We start from the raw sequence: 19824 nt of genomic DNA on the forward strand, positions 1-19824 counted from the left end.
TATATAATCTCGTCCTGAAGGATTCCGTTGGAACTTGATCCTGCTATAGCAAGTCATACCTGCTAAAGACAGTAAGTTATAAGGTGCTGTTTCCGGATTCATTGCTAAAATTCTAGAAGTTGAGGTAAAGAGATCTTGAATCTTAGTGATCTGATCCTGGGTTTAAAGGATAGACATACTAAAATAATCTTTGCTGATCACTGTTTTTAATGGAAACTAAGATTTACTGAACACCTTTCAGAAACTTTTGAACACATGTGTAACTTTGTATTTATAATTCCTATAGGAGATGTTAGTTGTTCCCATCTTACTGGAAATAAAACTGAATCTCAAAATTAAGTAACTAGTCTAAGGCCATGGAGCTAGACAAGCATAGAGCACGTAATCTTCATATTCTTTTTTTAATTTTACACTGTGCCATCCTTATCAAGTTGGTTCTAATAAATTAACAATTTCAGGAAAGCAGCTGTTTAGAATACTGTGGTGAACACACACAGTAGGGTCACAGCAGTGAGTCACAATTTTGTGGAAACCCCTCCCCTCACACCTCTTCTTAAGTGTGAAAACCGTGACTCATTTCTAACCAATAGAACACAGCAAAGGTGATGGGATGTCATTCTCATAATTATGTTATGTTACCCAGACCAGAGTGAGAGAGATTTATTCACCAGCTTTGAAGAAGTAAGCTGTCATATTGCAAGGAGGTCATGTGGCAAGGAACTGTGGGTGCTTGTAGAGCCGAGAGAGATCACTGGCTGACAGCAAGAAAATGAATTCTGTGAAAATATTTTTTTTAATTTTTTACTTTTTAACATTTTATTTAAATTCAATTTGCCAACATACAGTATAACACCTAGTGCTCACCTCATCATGTGCCCTCCCTAGTGCCTGTCACCCAGTTACCCCATTCTCCCACCCACCTCCCCTTTTGAAGCTCTTTGTTTCCCAGAGTCAGGAGTCTCCCATGGTTTGTCTTCCTCTCTAATTTTTCCCCATTTAATTTCTCTCCTTTCTCTTATGCTCCCTTTCACTATTCTGTCAAAATCTTAAATGAGTTTGGAAGCAGATTTTTTCCTGGTCAAGCCTCCAGATGAGAATGCACTTGGATGACATCATCATGAAACCCTTAGCAGAGAACCTACCCATGATCAGTCTGGCCATCTGGCCCATGAACACTGTGAGATAATAAATGAGTGCTGTGTTAAGTCACTAAATTTGCAGTAATTTGTTATGCAGCCATAGAAAAGTAATACAGATTCAACTCTCTTTATAATATATGGTTTTTTTTAAAGATCTATTTATTTTTAGAGAGAGAGAGAGAGAGAGGCAGAGAGAGCACAAGAGGCAGGAGCAGAGGGAGAAAGGAGAGAGAATCTCAAGCCGACTCTGCGACCAGTGTAGAGCCCAATGCCTGGCTTGAGCCCACAACCCTGAGATCATGACCTGAGCTGAAACCACTGGTTGGATGCTCAACTGACTCTGCCACCCAGGCACCCCTACAATATATGGGTTTTAAGCACACAAGGGACAAGTTACTACATTAAACATCTGTGTAGATTAAAGAGTGAAACTGCCTTTTCTATGGCAATACACTTCTGAACAGGGGGAAGGCAATCTGCTTAATGATATTCATCTGTGCCAATCTATAAGGAACATCCTTTCCACCCCCTCAAGGAATGCTGATGAAAGATGAGCTTTTAACAGTTTCTCTCTATGGCATGCAAGGGTTCCAAAAGCAACCAGCAACATATTGGCATTGCACGTTTCAACATGAAACCATAGGCTCTCAAGTTTGACGGGAAGTCAGTATTTCTTGACTTCCAAAATGGTAAAGCAAGTCAGAGTTTAAAACAGTCCTCCTCCTCCTCTCTTCTTTTCCTTCACTTTCAAATGTGTAACAAACGCTTTTTTGCTTCTAGGAGTGAAAGAAATCTTGATCCTCATGAATTCTTCCCTTTACCATACGATGCTGTGCAATTCTACACTGATATCAACAATTAAGTTCCAAGCCACAGTTTTGAGAAACTCTAGTGGCCATTATATGCTGAACAGCCACTGTGTACATGGAGCATTTCCTGTTTGCTTTGGTAAGGGTCAGAGGACATCTGAATGGTCAACTGGCAGAAACAGAAGTGCTATTACTCTATTTCGCTCCTTCTGCCACAAGAGTTTTAGAGTTGTCTTACTGCTTTAAGGATGTAATATATTAGTTTGACAGTAAAGATGAACAGGCAACAACAACAAAACCCAGTAATAACAAAGACTCATTCCCTGAAGCTACAAATTAGTTGTTCCCTGTCTGTTTTGAAGACTTATAGGGCTGATGAATTCAGTATTTGGAAAACACTGAAATTCGCTCTCATTCTTAGCTATGATGAGGAAGCTGGGGCATGAATGAAAGCTCAGTTGTACAATCAGGGAACAGATTCTGAGCCTCCAATGGTGAACAAGGAAGTGACCTAAGTTCTGTGCTGGGCAATGGCTACAAACTTGGCTTCTCAATGAAGTCCCTAGGGAAACTGAAAAATGCTAATGTTTGGGGCTAGGATGTAGCTTCAGATTTCTTAAATGCTCCCAGATAATTCCAATATGCATCCACTGGTTTAGAGTTGGTAGAAAAAGGGAAGCTACCTGGGTAAGGAAGCTCCTCAGGAAGCCTGCAATTCAATTCAGCTTAATGAATTAAATTTTGCAATACACAATCAAAACATTTTTATTTTCTTGAGAGGTTAATGTTATTTGAAGATTCCCCTTTTCAACTTCCATGTTTCTTAGCTCTGACTACCAGGTGATCTCCTTCTTTGTAGGACTAGTTCTCAGGGTCTCCCTCTCCTTTCTCACTCCTGACAGTGTTCTGGGTAACTCCAACCACTCGTGTGTGTTTGAAAAAGACATTAAAGGAATTCATTTGTTTATTCATCTGAACAATATTTGCAAATGCCTACTCTGTTCCATGTATTTTTACAGACAAAAGATTTCATTCTTGCCCTTAAAAACTGAGGATTGAATGGGAAGACAGATGGGGCTTTAAACCATTAACATACTTTACCCTTGACAAGATGGGTACGGAGTATAGGAAGACAGTCACAAAAGGACTTAAGTATGATCAGGTAAGGTGAGGAACACTATGCAGGTAAAAACTGAGCTAATCCTTGAAGGATAAATATTACTTTGCTGAGTGAGCAAAGGGGATAGCTGCTTGTGGTTAGGGTACAAACCCTGTATAAAACTATGGAGGTAGGAAAGAGAATTGTGACTAATGCACCAGACACAGTGAGTCCGAGGGAGTAGAGGAAACATAAAAACAAGACTAAAGTGTGGGAAAGGACTATCATGCTACATGACACCTGAATGACTGATTAGGTTCTTAGCAAGTGCCGCTCACTGTCTACGCGCCTTATAACTTTTTTATTTAAACTTCATGGCACACATATGCACTAGATACAATTATTCTTATGTACAAATGAGAGAACTGAGGCCTAGAGAGGTCAAGAGTGTTGTTTCATATTTTAAGCAGCAGTGCTAGTTCGCATTTGGTCACACTCCAGAAGCTAAGCATCATCTGCTCCACCACACTGTCCTTTAAAAAAAGATTCTATTTATTTATTTGAGAGAAAAGAGAGACAGAGAGAATGTGTGTGTGTGTGTGTGTGCAGAGTGAAGGGAGAGGCAAAGAGAGAGGGAGAAGCAGGCTACCCGCTGAGCAGGAAGCCTTATGTAGGGCTCAATCCCAGGACCCTGAGATCCTGACCTGAGACAAAGGCAGATGTTTAACTGACTGAACCATCCAGGTACTTCTATTTTGTCCTCTTTAAGGAGAAAGTGAGACAGCTAAGCAGGTGCCAAATTTATAATGGCCTCCAATGGGAACTCTTTGCTATTTTTATCATCTATTTCTTCTTTGGAATTATTCAATTAATTCTCTCCTCCTATAATTCCTTGTCACATTGGTCTTGGGTGTGACCTATGCATCAGGATTTGTAAAAGCTCCCCCCCCCCCATAATTGTTTTAAAGATTTTTAAAATTTATTTTAGAGTAGGGAGGAGGGGCAGAAGGAGAAGGAGCTAGAGTCCTAATCAGACTCAGTGCTGAACACAGAGCATGATGCGAGACTCGATTCCACGACCCTGAGATCATAACCTGAGCCAAAACCAAGAGCCAGATGATCAACCAATCGTACATTCTGGTGCCCCCCCCCCCCACATAATTCTAATGTGTACCCAAAGGCTGAGAATGAATGGAGAGGAGATGCAAAGCATGGGTAAGGAAGCTCCTTAGGGAGCTTGCAATTCAATTCTGTGACCATCTGCTCTTAGAATCCCTGATTCTGCTAGATCTCCTTGGATGCCTCTACCTTCTGCTAGGGGAAGGCATCTCATTTAGTGCCAAGAACCTCTCTATCTATGTGAAAGCGATGGCATTAGTTGTAAGCATTAACAGAGCATCAAGGGGAAAATTCTGAGATTGGAATCTCTGAAAAAATAATGCTTTTTAAATACCTTCCTGTGTTGTCAAGGTGTGGTCCTTGTGATCACAAGTAAAAAATTACTACCATAATGCCAAATAGTGAAATTCTTTATTTTTTTCCTGTTCAGCTTTTATAGCAACCATATCATCTGGATATTTCCTGGACCATGTGCTCAACCCAAAGATTAACCTTTGTGGAGAAAGACATTTAAAAGCAATACATATTTAATTCTAAAACTTAAAACCTTCTGAGTAAGAAGAGATTAGAAGGAAAATTTAAAAAATAGTTGATATCCATCTGATATATGAGAGAATCTGGCTTTGAGTCAGAGAGATGTAAGGGGAGAAAAGAAGAGAAAAGGAGAAGAGAAGGGAAAAGGGAAGGAGAAAGAAAAGGAAGCTGACTGACTCAGAAAAAAGATGGAGAGGGGCACCTGGGTGGCTCAGCTGGTTAGGTGTCCAACTCTCAGTTTCAGCTCAGGTCATGATCTCAGGGTGGTGAGATGGAGCCCTCTCTCTTAGTTCCCTCCCCCCACCCCACCGGCCCTGGCACTGACTGTTGAATCTGCTTGACATTCTCTCTCCCTCTCCTTCCACCCCTCCTCCCCCACCCTCACACACAAACGCATAAACTGTCTCTCTAAAATAAAATTTTAAAAGAAAAAAGGAAAAAAAAAAAAAGAAGAAATTAAAAAAAAAAAAAACACTTGGAGACTACTTCTTCACAGCCATATGAGATAAGTGACAAAGAACAGGCCTTGCTATTAATGAAAATAAGCTGCCAAAGTCCAGGACCATGCGGAAAATAACAAAGCATTTAATTATACAGTGACAGTTGCAGCGCTGGGGATTTCCCGGAGATTAATGGAGCAGCTGGGAAGAGTCGATGGCCCTGGGGACAGCCGAAATGATCCCAGTGAATGAATAATACCCAGGAAAAGCCTCTTGTTAACTTCGCTATTAAGCAGAAAATGGTGGAGGACCTGGGTGCCTGGTTTGTTTTCTCCTTTTTCTTCCTATTTAAAAAAACTTAACACGGGATAGCTTGGTTTCAATTAAGATTCCTACAGAGATAATTAGACCGTCTAATTTATCTCTCACCAAGTCTCTTAACCATGGATAAAACTTCCACTACACTGGGAGTTAGGATCAAGATAATTGTTGAAAAGATGGGAAGGGCAGAAGAATAGATGTTATAAAAATTGAGCTTCTAAGAGGTGATAGAACAGGTGTTCAGATCAAGAAGTAGGATGAGACCATGATGAACCCCAAGTAAAAGATACTATTCTTTTTGGAGAATAAGGCTTACAATGTAAAGGAGAGTAAATGCAATATTCAGCACAACCATATGCTAAATATTAACATATTAATACAAAATTTAAATTTGACTTGACTGGCAGCCAGAAAGTTCCTTAGGTCTGGGGTCTTAGCACCATTACTAATTGGCCCATATGTCAACGACCAGCTATACCACTGTTAACTCTTAAGTCTGACAATGTCTGATACTAATGTGAATTAAAGCCAAATATATTTATTGCTGCTTCTTGGTCATTTAGCTATTTTTAATAGCAAAACTAAATACTCTGAGACCTTTTCAATTGTCCTAGGAGAACTACAATGAAGTAAGCATTTATTATTCTTTTATAGGATTATATCTTGCTTTCCTTTGCATTATCAGGAAATAAAAAAATACCGAAGACACAAGGACCTAGAAAATTTCTTCCCATTATAGTAAATAAGAATAGATGATGCCAAGCTGGGTCACAGAGTTCCAGAACTAGTATGGGTTCTTAAACAGGCAGTAGTTTTATTTTAAGGATGAGGAATAGATATCCAGAGACATGGATTATTTGCTTGCCCAAGGTCACAAGGCTAATCGTGGCAAAGTCAAGACCATAACTTCTGTCCCCACCCCCACCCAATCCAAAGTTCATATACTTCTACCAGCATTTTCTTTTTCTCACACGGTCAGCTTCTCCTTGGTGAAGAGATGTTTATCTTTCATTCTCTAATAGAATAAGCTTTTGACAAAGGACAAGAGAGCACACTCTGCTCAAAGATCCAAGCTTGGGTAAGCACTGTCAGTTGGAAAAGGTCACAATGTTTCTACTGATATAATAAGGAAGTTACACAAACACATGTACAAAGATTTCTAATCTACTGACATTCTTCTTTGATCATCATGCATGAAGAAATGTCCAGAAAGGAGACAGTATGAAGTATATCAATGAAAAGGGAGTGGTCTTGGGATCAGTTCTTGCTCTAACACTAATGCCTACACTAATTTATCTTCTCTACACTTTGGCTTTACCAAACAATGGCAATACATTTTACATATTTAGTGTGAAGATAAAAAAATGAGTTAATTGTATGTAGCATATAACAGATACATATAATGTGTGTTTATACCAATAGCATATTAAAATTGTATGTAGCATGTAATGTGTACTTAATAGTAAGATTTTTATCTGTTCTTCCTTAACAGAGCCTTTCCAGCCAAAATGATAATTATTAGAAAGAAATAAATGTTCTAGAGAAGGAGGAACCTATTATTCCTTCCACAGTTTTCTACTCACCACTGGCAGGAGTTTAAAGAACACCCCAGACAACATGTCCTCTCAGGAGAGAGAAAGAGAGAGAGAGAGAGAGAGAGCACTCTTGGTCTCTTGACATCAGTGATCAAAAGAAGCCAAGGTTTCCCATATTGTACCACTTCCCAGTAAGTCAAGTAGAACTTTCTGTGATGATGGAAATGTTCTCTATTTACACTGTCCTTCCCAGATTCTTTTTCTTTTTCTTTTTTTTTTTTTGTTCTACCCAGATTATTGAAATAGCTGCCTAACTCTTTCTCTGTCCCACCCTTGTTTCAAATCTCTCTGCTCTAAGTACACACCCTATTGTATTCTTAGTATAGAAATCAGAACAGTATAATTAAAATGCAAACCATATCGTATCACTGCTCTGCTTAAAATATTTCAGTGGCTTTTCATCTCATTCCAATAAGAGTCAAAGTTGTTACACTGACCTATAAGCACCTATATGGTTTCACCATCTTCTAGAATCTCTCTGACCTCTTTTCCTTCCTCCATTCCACTCCGTTCCTCTCCAACTAAATTGGCCTCCCTCTTCAGTGTCCTTGCATACATAGAACCTTTGCACTTACTGTTCCATTTGCCTGGAATGCTTTTTATTCAGATAGCCAACCACAAGACTCATTCCCTCACTTTCTTCTGATCTTTGCTTAAATGACATCTTTTCATTGAAATCTTCCCTGATCACTCTTTAAAATTGCAACCCTCAACACTGTTTCTACTCCCATTTTTAATTTTTTTCCATTACAGCTATGATCATTTGACATAATTTGCATTATTTTTTTCTTATTTTATTTCTTCCCCTTTAGAATGCAAATTCCATTATTTTTAAGTAATTGTTCCTTGTTATATTCCCAGAGTTTGGACAGTGTCTAGCATACAGTAGGTAGTAAATAAACATTGGTTGCATAAATGTTCTCTAGTTAAAATATGAGGAAGAAGGAGCTTCTGGGAGAATTTGCATGACCTTCACCAAAGTGAGGGCTAAGAAGTGGAGAGCTTGGTGAGCCTCATCATCAAATTTCATGGAAAAGGCAGAAAACTATAGCCTTCTAGTTATCACCAATTTCAGTAAGGATACAAACCAGGGAGCTTGACATTAACAAATCTCTATAATTTCTTAGACTGTGAACATCCCCAAATATATTATTTTCATAACAATCTATTTTTTTAATGCTTTGTGTTTTTTTAAGTTTATTTATTCATAAGAGACACACAGAGAGAGAGAGGCAGAGACACAGGCAGAGGAGAAGCTCCCTATAGGGAGCCCGATGTGGGACTCCATCAGGAGACTCCACGATCACACCCTGAGCTGAAGGCAGACACTTAACCACTGAGCCACCCAGGCATCCAATCTATTTATTTCTTAGCATTAACTTAAAATGTTAATTTTCTTAGTAACAGGAAGACAGGGAAGAATTGAGGTTACACTATATAGAGTCCAGGCTAAGGATACGATTAGAGGGGTTTGAAGAACTGTAAGAATTAAAGCAGATAGTGATAGTTTAAATAAAACCGTAAACACCCATTAGGTCCATAGTGCCTGTGGCAAGTGATACAGGATAACATGGGAAGCCAGCTGGGGTCTACAGTGGGTCCTCAGGATTTAAACAGAGAGAAGGCCTTTGGGATGCTGAAACACCTGAAAGCAAATGTCATTGGTAATGGGTGCCCATCATTTTAGAGAGATCCAAAGGTGGTAAGATGTTTCTTAGTTTGTAAATTAACACACTTATAATACTAGAACCAAAGGAAGTTTTTGATATTTGGAACATCTGGGTTAAGTGCCTGAAAACATAAGTATAGATAAAAACAAGAAGAAAGACCCTTGGTTTAAGAGTTTAATAATGGACAGCTAAAGATAGAAAACACAAAAGAGAGGACAAAGTCATCCAGAGCAAGTAGATTCAGTTTCTGTGACTGCACAGCAAACTGCATAACAAATTTAGAGGCTCAAAACACCCTTGATTATCTCTTAAGTTCCTTGGGTCAGGAAATTCACCAGATTGCAGAGTCAGTTGGGATTGTGGTCTCATCAGAGGCTTGATTTGGGCAAGATGCACTTCCAGGCCTCTTCAGGTTGCTGGTAGAATTTCAATTCATGGCAGTTGTAAGAACCATGCTCATTTTCTTTGCTGGCTGTCAGGGGCCATTGTCAGCTCCTAGAGATTACCTGTAACTTTTTGCCGTGCGGCCCTTTCACAACATGGAAACACCTTCAGAATAAAACACCTTCAGAGCCAGAACAGGGGTCTCTCACTTCAGTTGGCTGAGATGGAGTCATACATGATGTAACTTAATCATAGAAGTGACATCCCACTCTTGCCATTTTCTATTGGTTAGCAACAAGCTACAGTTTATGCCCAAGCTCCAGGGAAGGGGATGTAACTCATTAGAGACGCTCTCCAGGTATGTCTGTCATACCCACACAAGCATCATCATAGAGCTCCAGATGATTACGTTTGAGTCACAGGCTGCCACTGCCATATATGATAGTGTGGATCTATGTGTAGACTAAGAAATGATGGATGGATTCTGGATGGGGAACTGAGCATTCTAAACAGGAAGTGTCCCTCACCCTCGCCCCTCACCCTCGCCACCATCACACAAAAGAAACATTAGCTTCTGTTCATTATACCTTCCGGAAATTTCTCAAATCTGTCCAGGTTCTCTTTAAAGCTCACCACGTGTCAAGGTCTTTGCCATTTCTTGCTGGGACTGCTAGATCAGCTTCCTAACTGGTCTCCCTGAACCTCTGCCTCTGCCCTATCCCTCTTTATAATCTATTCTTCACACAGAAGCCAGAGTGATTTTTCTAAAACATAAATATGATAGCATAGCTCCCCAATAAAAGCGCTTTACTAGCTGTGCCTTTCATTTTAGTTACAAACTTCTTAATATAGTCTGGTTTCTGCTTCACCTCTTTAGCTCCCCCTGAGCTCCATGATCCATTCCAATTGGCGATGCTTGTTGTTTTTTCAAAAGTTCCATGTTTTTTCTTGCCTCCACTCTTGCTCTACTATTTCTTCTGCCTGAAACATATCCCTATACCCCTCCTGCCTCCTCTCTCCCCAAACAACCCAGACTTGCTAACTTGTATTCATCTTTAGCTCTGTGATCTCTTATTCCCCAAGCCTAAATTAAGTGCTGCTTCTGTGTGTCCCCACAGAAGCATGCACATCCTCTTTCCTGGCACTAGTTGCTTTATCAGGATCTACCTGGTTTATTAGCTGCTAAATCCCTGAAACTAACAGTGATTCAACCTAGGGCTGCTGAGTAGCTGTTGAATGAATAAATGGCAAGTTTTATGATTAGCAGCTATCTTGCCACTGTCCCAAATGTCTTACATTTATTTTCTAGTGTTGAAAAGTATAGAGAGATAACTAAATATCACATATGCAAGGACTTCTTGTGTGGAGATAATTTTAGACTTAAAAGAGTTGTAAAAATAGTAGAGTTCCCTATTGCTTTCACCCACATTCATGAAATGTTAACATCTTACATAACCATAGCACAATGACCACAACTAAGGAATTAACATTGGTACAGTACCATTAACTAAACTACAGATCTTATTTGGTTTTACTAGTTTTTTTCAGTAATATCCCTTTTTTTTTTCTCCCCTTCAGGATACAATGTAGGATCTCATGCTGCACATAGGATGGCCACATCTCCTTATTCTCTTCCAATCTGTGACAGATCCTCAGTCTTTCTTTGTCTTTCTTGACCTTGACATTTATAAAGAGTACTGGCCAGCTATTTATATAGAATGTCCTTCAATTTGGGCTTGTCTGATGTTAATCTGTGATCAGATATGAGATTATTGGGGTTACTGGAAAGAATGCCACCAAGATGATGTGTCCTTCTCAGGGCATCGTATCACTATGGCATTATGCCCTCTTCCTAGTGATGCTAACCTCTAGGACTTGGTTAAAGTGGTATCTGCCAGGTTTCTTCACTGTACAGTTACTATTGTTCCCTTTATAATTTTTTTGAAGTTTTCTTTATTTACTAGAGAGAGAGTGTGTGCACATGGGCAGGGGGGAAGAGCAGAGTGAGAAACTCAAACGACTCTGTGCTGAGTACAGGTCCTGACATGGGACATGGGACAACAAGAATTGTATCCCACAACCCCTACATCATGACCTGTGCCGAAATCAAGAGCCAGATGCTCAACGTATGGAGGGATGCCCCTGTTCCCTGTGAAACATTCAGACTATGCAAATATCTTGTTTCTGCTTAAACTTTTACCCACTAAACCCACCCATGGTTGCCTGCAGCAATTATTACCATGGTGTTCAAATGTTCTATTTCCTTTGTTCATTCTTTAGTATTTAGAATTTCTTTATAAGGAAGGTTTGTCATTTCTTCCTCTTTTATTTCTTTAGTCACTTACTTGTTGCAAGACTATACTTCCAATCGCTTCTCGGCCTTTTGGCTAAGATCAAATGAAGACTATACTTCCAGGGATCATTTCATAGTTTGTTTATATCAGTATGGATGCAAGAATATCCATGTTTTCCTCCAGGGTTATAATCAGTACTGGGTTTATGTTCGTATTTTGTTCAAATTATTTCAGTTCTCACCCCTGGAAGCCCTTTCAGGTTAGTAGGCATGCCTCCATGCTCTGTTTTTCAGTTCTTCCTTACTTTCTGACACCACAAGATATCCAATGCTCATCTTTCATTTGTCTGCCCCAGCCCTGGAACCAACCATTTCTCCAGAGAATCCTGATTCCTTTTATTAGAGAATTATACTTGCCTGTCTGAACTCCACACCCATTCCCACACTTCCCGCACCGAAATTCTCTCTTCTGTTTCCCCTTAATATGACAGTTTTAGAAACCTATAAGGGTCCATGACATAATAACAGACATATGAAAATACAAAATAATAGAAAGGGTGCTGAATTTAGAGCTGGAAGATATTCCTGATAATCTAGCATTTTAACTCTGAGTCTGGTTTGGATAGAAAATATATTGTAAGTAAGAGCAAGTATAAATATCATTGCAAAGGAGGGAACGCTGCCTAAAAACACTTGGCTATTATTTTCCCTGCATGCATTCTCCTGTTCCTAAATTTCAATGGAAGGCAAAGGATTCAGGTTATTATTATACTACAAAAAGGAGTGAATCGGTGAAAAGAGCCTTGCTCCTTTTTAGTCTCTACTTTCCCACCCCTCCCCCAAAAGGATTTGAATCTGAGATTTTCCTTTGCCAGCAGGAAAAAAAGTAAGTACCTCAAGAACAATCAAAACAATGACTCACAAACTGTGCAAGGATTTAAGATTATTTCCCTGTTTTGAGAACTTTGGGGGGGATTATGCTAAATAATATGCTGAAGGGTAAAAGAGAGTGTGCAGCTGTAGGACATCTATGCTTGCATGACACACATTCACAGGATCCAGGCTGGACTCTAAATAACAAACACTGACTTCCTTCAACAGCACATTCCAGGCCTGCTATTAAGGGAGCAAAGGCAAAAGACATTTAAGTATGATCATAAATGATCATTTAGAAGTCACTGGAAACTGATCTTTTGAAGCACTCTTTCTCTACTGTCTCATATATTGTCTGCTGCTCCCCAGGTCTCAAAATATATATGTTCTTCCCTCAGAACCTATGCTTTTGAAAATAGCTTTTATTAGGTGGAATGTTTTTAATTAAGAAAAAAAAAAGAAGCCTGATCTCTTGAAAAAGGTTGGTGTTCAGTAAAATCTGTAGTCGGAATGTTTCGCTCTTTTACTAGCATTCCATTATCTCAGATTCATGCACTATATATACAGTCTTGGTGTTGTTTAAAAGCCTGGAGCCCATCTCTTCCAGGAATGCTTAACACGATGTCCAGTTTACAGCTGCCAAGAAAGGAGTGCTATTTTGCTGTATTGGTTAAAAGCAATTCTGTTGACCATAGCAGGACCTCTTGCTTGTGTCCATACTTCACCCTCTGGTTGCTGCTCGATACTGGGTTGATTGTCTGACCACTGAGAACTTGATGAAATCCATAAAGAAAATCCTACTGGTGGTTGTCAGGTTCTCCAGGTATAATTTCCACAACTATCTCAATATCCACCAGTTAAGCAAGATCAATTTCCAGGTTGTTAGATGGCACAGAGTAACTTACATCAAGGATTCACCCTCAACATGTATCAGAAATTGAGAGTTTTTGTGTGTGTGTGTTTCTTAAGGATCTTTATATATTGTCTTCCAATACACAAAGGTTTAACGCATTCCCCAGAAAGTTAGAGTGTATCAAATTAATGCTTGCAAAGTGACTTGGGTAAAGTCCTCCTGAACATCATTATAGTTGTGGCTAATGACAAGTAGGGAAAGATTCTAATGAGTCACCCAGAGATGGTGGCAGAATGGCAGAGATTTCCTCACTGCCTTCAAGAGGGTTGCTATGGGTAAGGTCCAATATGGGCTAAGGATTAGCCTAACCCAATACAGATGCAATGAGGTACAAACTCTTTGAGACCCCTTACCTGTCCTTCCCATGTTATGTACAAAGGCCACTGTCCCAAATGCCAAAGGTACCTAATTAGGAAGTAAAGAGTTGGATCATCAGAGACAGGTCATTATTAATCTCCAATCTTTCCTGCCTACTCATCTTCTTCCTGCTAAGTAGGTGGCCTTCACTCTGCTCTGGGGATGATTGTGTATCCTGGTTCTGAAACCATTCATGGAAAATCTCCATTTACTTTCTTAATGCACAACAAGTTTGGCTGTTTTTTTTTTTTTTTAACTGTTGGTTTAGTTAATTGCCCAGATCCATCAGCATTTATTTGTCTCAAACTGAACTGAGGTCAAAAGAAAATCAGTTCAGGAAGGTGGGAGGAAATCAGAGTTGGCTGCCATATGGCACCAAACTGAGGCAAGCAGATACCTAGAAGTTGCATCACTGATGATAAATACACTATTAACATGCCTCCTCCCCAGAAGGCTTGCAGCTTCAGTTACCATCCTATGTTCCCATTACCAAATCACATTTAAATTAGATTTATGAACAACTTAAGATGGAGAGCCACTCAATCAGATGGTTTTGTGTTTTATGTATCTTGAGATATTTAAAATAAGGTGGACAGACAAGCATGTGAAAAGGACATAGGTGTCTACCCAGAATGCTCACTGGACTGCATGCATGCTTTACCCACAGCAACACTCTCAAAGCTGTGTGACCTTTGACTACCTGAGGAATATGAGCCAATGACATCTCTTCTCCCTTCATGACGTTTAAAATCTGGGAAAGAAATGGCTATTCCTCCACAAATTATGTCAGTAAGCCCTCTGCAGTCAACAATTTGTTGAACAGGATCCATCCTGAGTCAAGTTAGAAAGCAGCCCAGGCCTAGAGATATGTGGGATGTGCACACCATCCATGTGGAATGGTGTGGATGCAGAGGTTTTGTTTGTTGATGGAAAAAAGGAAAACATTTTGTTCTACCCAGGCACAGCTTTTCTGACTGAAGAGTTGACCCTGGATGAAGATAATTAACATCAGCTTGCTACAAGGCTGGCAGAGATATGCTGGAAAATGACCCCTTGTCTTAGTCGATCTTTTCCCTTGAGAAGTATTTCTCAAACAGATGCAACCCCCAGCTCAGGCTTCATCTGAGTGACTGTGCTTGAGTTTTAAGCCCTCGTGCAAAGGTCAGTCAGGTCTCCTCTACTTCCAAGACTGTGGACCTCGCACCCAAAATATGCCGAGTCAACTCAAGTAAACATACAAGTGAAGAGAAAGCTTTTGGTGAGTGGTGAATAGTTAGTTCACACTGAAAACAAAATCCATGCCACCTCTCTCGGATAATAAATCGTTTTCTAAAGACCCGCAGAAGTGGTGATTCCCCAGTTGCAGGCAGTAGTTCATTCAAAGAAAGGGATTTTTTACCCCTATTGTGTTGTACTGGAGAGGAATAGCTATTCTTCAGCATTCACAGTTTATATTTTACAAATACTGTGTGATCCTTCTTAACTGCTGACACTGAAACAGAAGAGTCCTAGGTGAGAGCAAGAAGAGAGGTGAAAGCAAGGTCAGGAACAAGGGAGAAAGTTTCTAATCACAAAGTAAGGTCGAGGGGTTCCATCTCATGTATAATAACAATTGCTAACACTGACTGAGCTTTCAGTAGTTGTCAGGCACTAAGTATGCTCATAGATTATTCCACTTAATACTTACAATGACACCTGGGGCAGTCTTTCATTCTACAAATATTTATTGAGCAACTACATACAATGTGTCAAACACTAGTCTGGATGCTGGGGCTGTTGCACGTGTCATAACACAAAAATGCCTGTATTCTGTAGCTTTCATTACAGGGAAGCCAAGAAGCAGTGCAGCCAGGATCCGAATTCAAGAAGTCTGGCTACTGAGCCATAAAATTATTATAGTTATTAGCAAGGTATCATAAAATGCAGACTCTTTTGGAGGCCAATGGGGATCTCATAAATTACCAATAGTTAAATGTGAAACAATTGGGAGATATTTGCATTCTCTGATACTATTGGATTGGCGAAATTGAACTACTCTCGACTAGGACAGTCTAAGCAGGCAAGGCCTAGAACTGAAGAGAGCTAGCATTTGCAGTCTGAGCTCCTGGGTTCCAGTTCTGACCCACCATTCACTACATCTATGCTGTGGGCAAGTTGCTAAACCTCTTGGAACCTCCATTTACTCATCAGTAAGACAGAGATCATAACAAGACCTAAATGGTGGTGCTATGATGAGCCATTAGGTGAGGTATTATAAGTAAAGTATCTTGTAAAATGCCTGGTGTTCTGTGAAGGAAGCTATTTTTATTATTCACTGTTTAGGGGCTCTCAATGCTAGACAACAGAATGTTCTCATGAAGCTAACTTAAGTCATTTTAGGAATGTGAGCCCTGCACCTTATAAATTCCTGACTATACAGACCAGGGCACACTACACCCATCTGTCTTCAGCATGTGTGCTCATGGGGGTGGGCAGTGCACAGAGAGTGGACAGGCTGCCCTGCCTGACCCAGGGCACTATTTAGCCTGACTCAGAGGCTGAGCAACCTGTATTAGGGAGACTGGTTTTCATCCTGTGCCACCAGCTTTGCTTCCTTTAGGTGTCTGCCCTAAAAAAGCCCAGGTTATCTAGGGCCCATAGAAAACCAAGATGCCTAAAGATCATAAACTGCTTTGTCTATGAGGATATCACTTGGCCTGGATCCCCATATTCAATGCTTCAGTTCTCTTAGCGGTAAACTAAACTCTCCCTTTTATCTCTCTTACTGTCTTCTCCCTTGGTGAGGATGCATCCATTGAGATATGTGCATGGTTTGAACAACTATGGGTATAGCCTCCTCTCCTATGTGTACCATTCTCTAAGGTAGCCCCTCCTTTTCCAAGAGGGGTGCAGGACTCCAGTCCACCCAGAACATGCCTCACTCAAATGATCACTCACTGTGATGCCCTGTACTTGGAAACTAACTAGCTATGATTCTTTAGGATTTTGGTCATCTCCACTCAGCTGGTCTCCATGAAGTCTTATTAGGACTCCATTCCTGAGTTTTCACAGACTATTTTGAACTTCGGGGCAAGGGGGCAAATGTAGACACAGACTCAGAGAACTTATTCTGTATAGAACATATTGATTCTCAGCAGTTTCACACTGTATGCAGCCAAATTTTCTAGGAGCCTCAATTTTCATGCACAAGAATGCAAATTATTACACATTTACTACTCAACAACACAAACTTATCATCTTATACTTTTGTAGGCCCCTGACAGTTATCAGGGCTCCTCTGGAGGCTAGGAGAGAATCCATTTCCCTGCCTCCTCCAGCTCCCAGAGTTTACCCACATTTTTTGGCCAATGGTCCCCTTTCTCTGTCCTCAAAGCCAGCACCTCATTACACCTCTGTGACCATTCCTTCTTAGTCACATCTTCCCTTAGCCTCCCTGCAGCACATCTCTGACCTCAGCCTAGAAAGGTTCTTCAATTTTTAGGAATCATGGGATTAGGCTGGGCAATCTAGAAGAATCTCCTCAGGTCAAGGTTCATAACTTCAATCATATCTGTAAAGTCCCCTTTGCCATGTAAGAAAATATATTGACAGGTTCTTGAGATTGGGGCATGGATATCTTTGGGGAGTCATTACTCTGCAATGCTCTCACAGCCCCCAATGGGAGTTCCACATGCAAATATATTCACTACATTCTAAGGTTCTCAATATTTACAGTCTATTATATCTGTTCATAGTCCCAAAGCTCACATTATTCTCACCAGCTCCAAAATCCCAAATCTCATTAACTACCTCATATAAACCAGCTATGGGTGAGGCTCTGGGTGGCAACAGGAGGTAATCTTTTTCCAATGCAAATATTTTAAAATAACACAGTTGTTACTGTTTCTATAGTTAACACATTTTATCAAATGTTTCCATTTGGTGATGGCATTCAAAAAGACCATGAGTGGGTATTTTGTTTCCTTTTGTTTATTCCAAAAGACTATGAGTGGGTATCTTGTTTTGTTTTGTTTCTGTATGTCCCCATATGTCTACTGCATTCCACTTTAATCTTTCCATTCTGTCTGCAGCTCTAAAAAGCTACATATGAAACTAAATGAAGACGAAATATTAAGCCCATTAGAATCTCAGAATTTTCCATATATTTCAAACTTAGGAAACACTACTCATAGAGGGTTTAGGTTTTGACTTTTTGGAGTAATACTCTTAGTCAACACACACACATGCACACACACACACACACATATAGACATTCATCAAGTAACAGTGGAGATTAGAAAATTACCTAATTTAATTGAATGGCTAGTCCAGTATCTTTTAAAATTCAGTTTCGTTTCCACCTTTATTGATATATCTTCATAGAAAAATACTCCAAGATTAAAATAAACTTGATATTTCTTGAAAATTGCTTCCTTTATGTTTGCATTTGTTTATCAATAAAACAAAACCCTTTCACTGTCATAAAATTATAGTAAATTTGGAGTCATTCAAACCAGGACATGTTAGAAATAAACATATCAATAGTGCGAATTGTGTCAGAACTTAATACAAGGTGCTTAAAATAAGCTTGACTAAGCAAAGGAATTTGGGAGACTCTGATGACTATTCTATAGGGTATCAAATAATATAGAAGTGTTTAATTACTAACTATGGCAATGCAATATTGCATAAATAAAAGATAATCTTTAAAAATCTTGTTTCATGATACTTTAAGTAAAATGCACTTACAGAAGCTACATTTTCTCATGATGGTTGGTTTGAGAATTTTGTAATTTGCACTGAAAAAAACCTCCTTTTTACTGATTCTGAAACAGTGACCTGAAAAACTATATGCAAAGTTTCCACCTTGACATCACAACTGTTTATGCCAATTATTCATCCAAAATAACACCACCAAAATGTAATTTGAATTACAATATAAAATGAATTATCAATTATCGGATTAAAAATAATTGGCAACAATAAATGATGGTAGTCCCTTGCAGTTATAAGCAGCATCATACTTTAACAAATTTATTGACCTATAAGTCTCCAGCAATAATTAATCACGAATTATTCATAGCAGATAAAGGATCTCGAGTTATCTGATGGGATCCAAACCTGCCCAATCTGCCCTCATAAAATGTTTGAAGCCTTTTGGCATTTTGCCCTGTGTAGGAGCCTGGTTCTTTCAGCTATTTGGTTCACAAGAACATCTTGTATTTCAGTGAAGAAAAACAACACTCTCCTATTGTGACAAATAATGGAGGAAATCTCTGCAATCCAATATTTTTAACACACAACATCATTTTAAAATTTTGACTTGACTATACATTTTCCTTAATGTTGACATGCTAGGACTTTCATGTTTTTAAAAAGCTTCTGAGTTTTGCTTTTGGGGCTCTTCCAGGTCAATTTATTAATGTATCCTCCCTTCCCACTGAGGATATTTAACACACTTCACATTTTTCACATATGCAATGTTAGGCTCTTCTGTCTTTATAATTTCCATCTTCTTCCCTTAGCACCTCCTTCACATACTGCTGGGTCTCAAAAGCCAAATGAGAGGTTTTAGCATGAAATCATAGGCAGAATTTGGAATAGAAATATTATTTTTAAAACTGAGCCGAATAAAAATGTAATATAAGGCAATAAGATCTCTTAGTAATCACCGTCTTCTCTGTTCTGTTTCCTCATTTTCCTTAGTAATGGATCAAGTAAATAAAGTAGTTTTCATAGATACCAAATTATCTAAATGAGTGCTTCTAAGTACTGAGGAAGAGAAGGGGGCAGGAGAGGGAAAGAAAAAACTCACTGAGTATTTCTAGTATTGTGGTTGACATTTTGTTAGAAAACTTCACAAGTATCATAGATAAAAGGACAGACAGTGAAGGCAAAATGCCTGGGTTTGAATTCCAGCTTTGCCAGAATCCAGTCACTACCTGTGTGGCCTGGCACAAATTACTTATTCTTTGGGACCTCAAGCTACCCATCTGTTAAGAAGGGATAGTAATAGGGCCAAATCTATAGAGTAGTTGAGGTAATTATTTGGGGTCATATGTGTTGTGTCCTATAATAGTGGTTGGCTTATAATTGATGCTGTAAGCATTAGCTAGTTATTATTATTGCTGACTATTATTAGATCTCATTTGGTTTGGGTGCACCAGAGCCCACATATAAGATGATTATTATCATTTGTATTTTACTGAAGAGGAAACTGGGCTCCCCAAAGGTAAGTAAGCTAATCACACACACACTTCCCAAATGATCTGTTGGGCTCCAAGGCTGTGCTTCTGCCA

General features: G+C 39.4%; 1 protein-coding gene across 2 annotated transcripts in view; it reads right to left on the reverse strand.

The window, feature by feature from the left end:
• The window catches only part of RERG (RAS like estrogen regulated growth inhibitor), a 114313-nt gene that overhangs the window by 76224 nt on the left and 18265 nt on the right, over positions 1-19824 (reverse strand). Inside the window, exon 2 of one of the 2 annotated variants that reach the window (XM_041736256.1) lies at positions 13543-13594. The exons of the other annotated variant lie outside the window; for it this stretch is intronic. Within the exon in view, the coding sequence (XP_041592190.1) occupies positions 13543-13555 (13 nt within the window). The 5' untranslated portion in view covers positions 13556-13594. The remainder of the gene's footprint in view (positions 1-13542; positions 13595-19824) is intronic. 2 annotated transcript variants of the gene reach the window in all.

This window comes from Vulpes lagopus, chromosome 21 (assembly GCF_018345385.1).
Source record: "Vulpes lagopus strain Blue_001 chromosome 21, ASM1834538v1, whole genome shotgun sequence".
Taxonomy (NCBI): domain Eukaryota; kingdom Metazoa; phylum Chordata; class Mammalia; order Carnivora; family Canidae; genus Vulpes; species Vulpes lagopus.